Raw genomic sequence first — 7,657 nt, 5'->3', positions numbered from 1 at the left:
TATTCTTCTTACATCTAATTTGACTAATTGAGCTCTACATAACACAAATTCTTATTAGGCGTTGTCTGTTGTCATACGGTAATTAATTTCTCATGATTTTACAAAATACGTGAATTGTGAATTGCTCAAAACACGTTTGGTTGATATACAGAAATTGAATTGACACATGAGAGTTTCTAATTGAATCTACGTAATCAAAAATATCTCATTTTTCCAAATCATGGAATTTTCCAATTTACCCATTTTTAGAGTGACAACCAAACAAAGCCTATTATTTAAGACGATATTATTCAGCTTAAGCTTAAGACGGGTCTAAGTATCTTACATCTTGTCATTCTTGTGTACATAAGACAAATATATACGAGTATTATTTTTCAGTATGCATTATCATAAACACAAGTGGTATTCACTTAATCTATCCTAAATTTAGAAAGGATAATACCATCTTGGGGAAGACTAAATGTTCAAATAAAGTCAAGTTTTTTTTTAATTTATTAACAAACAAAGAGGTTTTATATATTTCGTACTCCGTATTTTTTATTGATATTTTTGACTCTTTTTAGTCGGTAACAATTTTTACAATATTAATACTTATTTTATTATCACAAAATCTCATTATAGACGGCACATATTCGTCTATAACTAAAGATGGACCAAATACAATACCACATTTCTAATAGGACAAGCAACAAGTGGGGTGGTGGGGGTAAAAAATGTCACCACTTTCAAGTTATTTGACCCGTCTTTCGCTCTAGACAGATATATCCGTCTATATCCTCTATAGTCTATAACAAGACTAGCAGTTTTATTATATCTTGTTGTCAAATACAGTATTTTTTTTCCGTAATTCTAATCTCGTAATAATTAAATAAAACCAATAAGCCAGTTACTCATTTAATATAGAATAGAACTCGATACGTAATTGCCAACTGAATTTTATAATACAACCATGGAAAATTGGCTGAGTTGAGATCAAATTATAAATACCCATCAAACTTCAATTCTATTAGCATCCCCAAAGAAACATCACTCTAATATCTCACTTACTATACAACACTCTAGATATTTATTTCACCATTAAAAACTTGGAAAAAAAGAAAGGAAAAAAAAACTTTTCTTGCAAGAAAAAAAAAAGTCAGTTATTTTAAATAGGAGCTTCCATTTGTCGAAAGACGTACAAAAAAATATTTGCAGAAAAAATACAGAAAAAAAAAATGTCGAATACTGCTGGACAAGTTATTCGTTGCAAAGGTACAATTGAAAGTTGTTTTTTATTTGATCAAAGGATTAATGGGTTTATGTTATATTTTTCATCATATTGTTTGTTTAATGCAAGATTATATTTTTCATCATTAGAATGTTGTGAATTTTGTTTGTTGATTAATTGTATATATATGATGGATTTGTTAATTTGAAGCTTAAAGATTACAGATCATTTATTCATTTAGTAATTTACAATCAAGAATCAAGATATACTGTAGCATGTTAGACCATATTGATCACTATAACCCGAAATATAAAATGTAAATAAAAGATTAGGACAATATTAGTTTGCAAAATATAAACCAGAAAATGGGTTTATTTGTGTGAATAAAAGGGTTACAAAAAAAAAACTTAAGATATACAGAAAAAGCGGGTATCTTAATAACTTTATGAACTCTCTGAAGAATGTTTTTGGTTTGTGATTTGTGTGAGACGAGCTCTAGTATCTGGAAATTGTTTGATGAAATTTTACAACTTGGTTTTAAGAAATTACAAATTCTTATTGAAGACGGGGCATATTCATCACAAGCTGGAGACGGGTCAACTAATATATGCAAACAATTTTATCACATGAATTTATTGATAATTGATGTAGTAATTGTGTATATTTTTTGGGTGCATGTTGTATTGGTTACATCACATACCCGATATGTGATTAAACGTTTAATTATTGGTAACAACTTTTTTCTTGTATTGTGACATTGTGACCTTTTTGGAGCACATGTGTTACTCCAAAAACAATGGGGTTACATGTTTGTTTGCATCTGTGATGCGCGACTTTTGAAATTCTCGTCACATATTTTGAAAATTATGGGTTTGAATCAACATGATTACGTAGAAATATAATTTGAAAATATTAAGTGAGTAAATAATATCTAGAAATTTATCTATAGACATGGGTAAATTTTTTGAAATACAGTAGTTATTTCTGACTCGAATGTTTGAATGAATGCAGCTGCAGTAGCATGGGAAGCCGGAAAACCATTAGTAATGGAGGAAGTGGAGGTGGCTCCTCCTCAGAAGATGGAGGTTCGGGTTAAGATCCTCTTCACTTCCCTTTGCCACACTGATGTTTATTTCTGGGAGGCCAAGGTACATTTTACTTTAATTTAATTTGATTTTTTAACAGTCTAAAAATGGAGGTAGTACATCTTTTGAGGTTTTATATAATGCAATTTCAGTCATGTTAATATGCTCTTTTAACACTGATCCAGGGCCAAACACCGGTTTTTCCTCGCATTCTCGGTCATGAAGCAGGAGGGTATGCCAATTTCCCTTTCATGCATGTTTTGTTTCTATTTGGGTCTTCTTAATTCTGAGTTGAGTTTGGAGAAGTTTCTTATTTGATTGTCGAGATTGTTTGGGATTAAAACTTGGTGCTTAATTGATTGATCATTCATCATTAGTATGAACTATGAAGGTCTATGGTCCTTTCTAAGTAGTCTCGTGTAAATTATGCCCGCTAATTGATGACAGTCAGTAGTTTTATTCAGTTCTCATGTTATTACATTGGCCTGAGTTGAACATTTGTTGTGGCATTGATTTCAGAGGGGTGGTCAAAATTAATTGATGGTTTTGTGTATTTGGTGATTTAGAATTGTGGAAAGCATTGGCGAAGGTGTGACTGATCTACAGCCGGGGGATCACGTCCTGCCAGTTTTCACAGGGGAATGCAAGGAATGTGCTCACTGTAAATCGGAGGAGAGTAACATGTGTGATTTATTGAGGATCAATACAGACAGAGGAGTAATGCTTAATGATGGAAAATCAAGGTTCTCAATCAATGGCAAACCCATTTACCACTTTGTCGGAACATCTACATTTAGTGAATACACTGTTACTCATGTTGGTTCCCTTGCTAAGATCAACCCTAAAGCACCCCTTGACAAAGTCTGTGTTCTAAGCTGTGGAATTTCTACAGGTGATTATCAAATTGATGCTATCATAGGTTATTGACGCTTTTTATTGAGCTTAATGTTCTGGTGTATGGTTTATAAATGTTTTGCCCTTTTCCTGGCAGGTTTTGGTGCTACTGTGAATGTTGCTAAACCAAAGAAAGGCCATACTGTCGCTGTTTTCGGGCTAGGAGCTGTCGGTCTCGCGGTTAGTATCAATCCCACCATTAGTAATTTATTTTTATCTGCATAGGCAGATCTAGGACTTGAAAATCGGAGTTGGGAATCTATGGTTAATTCTAAACTTTATAGTTAGCCATTCTTCATTGTGGGTTATCTAGAGTAGCGAAAATTAGGATTCATTACAACACCACAAATATCCCAATGCCTCAAGGGAGCAAGCGGGGTAAGGTGGGGTCATGGGGATGTATATAACTATATATGCAACCGTACTTCTGTGTTAGGGGAGGTTGTCTCCAAATATCCATAATAGAAATTGCGTTGAAAATTTAAGGACTACTACTAAACTGAAAAAGAAGAATAAAAAAGGAATGCTGTCTTTGGCTCCAGGAAATCGAAAATTGGATTTGTATTAAAAAAAATGATGGGGAAGCCCTTCACTGCCCTCGCGCTCCACCTTGCTTATCTATACATATAATTGTGTGTTAAATAGAAACTAGACTTAACGATTACTTATGTATTCAGGCTTGCGAAGGTGCAAGAGTTTCTGGTGCTTCAAGGATTATTGGTGTTGATCTCCTTCCTAGTAGGTTTGAAGCAGGTAAATGATCCAATGCTGCCAGTACCGTTTCATTTACCGTGAATATAACTAAGCAGAGCTAATGAAGTTATTATTACCTGTTAACAGCAAAGAACTTTGGTGTGACTGACTTTGTGAACCCTAAAGACCATGACAAACCCGTGCAAGAGGTTAATACTTTATACCTCTCTTCTAATACCGTCACCATTATTTGATACTCTGATATTATTCATGTTTATTTTCGTCTGTCTGAGCTGATATTATCCTCAGGTGATTGCTGAGATGACTAATGGCGGAGTTGACCGAAGTATTGAATGTACTGGAAATGTCCAGGCTATGATCTCTGCTTTTGAATGTGTCCATGATGTATGGCTCTCAAACCCTACTTATCGAATCCTTAATCCTCGATTTAGAGCCGACTTTTGTGCTAGATACTTATGGGATTTTCATTGCAGGGTTGGGGAGTTGCTGTACTTGTTGGTGTACCAAACAAAGACGATGCCTTCAAAACCCATCCCATGAATTTTCTGAATGAAAGGACGTTGAAGGGCACTTTCTTTGGCAACTACAAACCTCGGACTGATATACCGCTTGTTGTGGAGAAGTACATGAACAAGGTAAACTTCTGTTTCATGTAATGTTTAACGCCAGTATCGGGATCCATGTTATAGAATCATTTGTCGCATTCCCACATTATGATCACTTTGTATGTTTAAAGGTGTGGTGGTATCGGCCACAGTTATAGCACATAGAGTAAGATCAGGATGTGGCGAGTGGACATGTGATTCCATGCTAGAGCGCAAATATTGTCTGATTATCAATTGATATTGAAATGCATCAATGTGACGCTTTCCAATTTCCAAAGCATCAAATCGCTAAATAGTGTTATGTTATGGGTTTATACAGGAGATGGAGCTGGACAAATTCATTACACATGAAATCTCCTTCAAGGACATTAACAAGGCCTTTGAGTTGATGGCAAAGGGTGAAGGTATCAGGTGCATCATTCGCATGGACGCATGAAACCAACAGCTGCATCTTCTGTGATATAGTTACCTTGTAGTGTCGAGACGCGAGAGAGTAACTAAGAGGCTCATGGTTTAAATATTACTAAGTGTGTTTTATTTCAGTCAATAAGGGTTGTTCAGATATGTTGATAATGCGTGGTATGTTATTTTAATCAAACATCAAGTTTTTCTGTCTTTCAACTCGGGCCAAATCGAAATTGAACCAAGATTAATTCACACAACGAATTCCAATATTATAATAATATAGTTAATTAAATTTTCATTTAAAAGAAAAAGATATCCGTATCAATAAAATAATAAATGGGTATTATTTTTTAATTATTTTATTGTCACGCTATCAAACTTAACGTCCATTTAACAACCTTAACATTAGAGGGTACCATGGGCAAAAAAATGGAACCTCAAGGGTACCTTAGGCAGATTCTTAAAAATGGGGGTAACATGGAAAATCTGACAAAATTAAGGGGTACCACAAGAAATTTCTGTATCTCATTTATGATAAAAAAATTTTTTGAAGAAAAACAACGTACAAATATTAATGGAGAGTATATGATCATATTATTAAATTTAAATATAACCATTAGATATAATGAGTAGCAATTGTCCGTATTCGGTATTCGGGATCTGGTTGGATGTCGAACTAAGTGAAAAAAGATGGTGTAATTCTGACTGCAATTGGTCTCCCATGTGACGGGTTACCATTTGTGACGGATATTTTGTGAGATAAAATGGTAACAAAATGGGTTAGTGGAGAAAGGGGACCACATGAATAGTGTTGCAGAGAGAGAAAAAGTGGGTACTTTGTGAGGTAAAATGGTATTCGTCACTCAAGAGTGACGGATATGTGCCGTCACAAACAAGAATATGTGTTCTGAGTATGTTATTTGTCCCACATTGAAAAACAATGCAGGTTTGATGAATATATTACGTATAAATAGTACTATAATTGTCGCACATCAGAAAAATAATGGTGAATATATATTACTTATAAATAGTAGAATTGTCTCACATCGAAAGATTAGTATAAGGTGGGTTGATTATATGATTATAAATACTAGTATTGGTGCCCGGCTTCGCCCGGGCTACTTTTACCTACCATTAAATTTTTTTCATTAAATAAAATTACTTAAAGTTGCATAACCCATAAATTTATCATTAATATAATTTTCTACGACATATCCTAAAATTACGATTAAATAAATTTTGAGACAAATTCACTACTCCCGTTATTAATATTTTACTCTTATTAATGAAATAATAGTAATAACATTTCACTACTTGCCTGTAATTATTTTTACTTTCACTACTTCCGCCGTAGTTATTGTTACTTTCAGTTATTGTTACTTTCACTACTACCGCATTAATATTGATAATTTACTACTCCCGCCGTAACTATTTTTACTTTCACTATTGCCGCATTAATATTGATTATTTCACTACTCCCGTTGATGTTTCTACCACTTTCACTAATCTCGCTGATAATATTATTACTTTTACTATTCAAATGAGTGATTACTATCATATAACTATATCTAATGTTACTACAATTTTTTTCTTTACTGACGAAATTACTTTTACTACTTAGAGGCATACAATTTTAAGAGGATTACATATTTATAAATATATTACATATATGCATTAAATCAAATCGAAAGAATTATACAATATTATATATTATGGAATCTAACTTGAATTATTTATAACCTACTTATATTATATTTTTGTATGTTAAATAATTAACATATCTATACATCTAATAAACTATAAAGTTTAATAAAATTGCATAGATTTTAAATTTAATATATAATTTTATGATGATAATAATTAATACCATAAGTGTGCATGTTTATACTAATTAATTATTTTATTTTAAGAAAATTGACCCTCTTCTAGTATTCTATAAATATTTAGGAAAATTACCAAGTATCTTCTTTCTTTTAGTCTCCTTGAAATTGACCATCCTAATTAATTATTTTATTTTAAGGAAATTGAATATCTTAATTAATTATTTTATTTTAAGGAAATTGACCATATTTTAGTCTCTTACAAATGTTTAGGAAAATTACCAAACTTCTATATAATTTAATTTTAACCCAAACAATATAATATTTGCATTGAGATCCCTTAATCGGGTCCATCACACGGTGCTAGTGATTTAAAACTATATAGTATAATTAATTTGTATAACTTTCTTTAATTACATTGAAGTCCCTTGGTTTCTGGAATTAATATATAGTATTGATTGATTGAAGAGTTAACCCACCTATATATTAATCTTTTATTTTTTTGAAATAGATATTTTAATAATATGTAAACAAATCATTAGACATAGAATGTAAACATTAAACCATTATAATGTTTTTTTTTTTCATTATAAATAAGTTAATTATCTCGTTGCAATACACTGACATTTAAACTAGTAATATTCTATTTGATATATTGCTTTTATATATCAATTGGTCTCCCTTGTGACGGGTTACCATTTGTGACGGATATTTTGTGAGATAAAATGGTAACAAAATGGGTTAGTGGAGAAAGGGGACCACATAAATAGTGTTGCAGAGAGAGAAAAAGTGGTTACATTTTGAGGTAAAATGGTATCCGTCACAAGCTTGTGACGGATATGTCATGTCTTCAATGAGAATTTGTGTTTATATATAAAGAGGATGATCCTTTAAAAGGACCAGAAGTATTTTTCATTCCATACATGT

At 32.3% G+C, this 7,657-nt stretch overlaps 1 protein-coding gene across 1 annotated transcript; it reads left to right on the top strand.

Moving 5' to 3' along the window:
* The first annotated feature begins 938 nt into the window (after positions 1–938).
* On the top strand, positions 939–5,143 carry LOC141605407 (alcohol dehydrogenase). The gene is made up of 10 exons (XM_074424147.1): positions 939–1,251; positions 2,219–2,355; positions 2,478–2,524; positions 2,859–3,184; positions 3,284–3,366; positions 3,864–3,939; positions 4,027–4,088; positions 4,189–4,284; positions 4,374–4,535; positions 4,825–5,143. The coding sequence occupies exons 1-10, from the start codon at positions 1,215–1,217 to the stop codon at positions 4,939–4,941; spliced, it is 1,143 nt and encodes a 380-aa protein (XP_074280248.1). The 5' UTR covers positions 939–1,214; the 3' UTR covers positions 4,942–5,143.
* Positions 5,144–7,657: the final 2,514 nt, after the last annotated feature.

The sequence above is a fragment of the Silene latifolia genome, chromosome 10 (assembly GCF_048544455.1).
Source record: "Silene latifolia isolate original U9 population chromosome 10, ASM4854445v1, whole genome shotgun sequence".
Lineage (NCBI taxonomy): Eukaryota > Viridiplantae > Streptophyta > Magnoliopsida > Caryophyllales > Caryophyllaceae > Silene > Silene latifolia.
The sequence above is the reverse complement of the archived record's forward strand: the minus strand, read 5'-3'. Positions and strand labels throughout refer to the sequence as shown.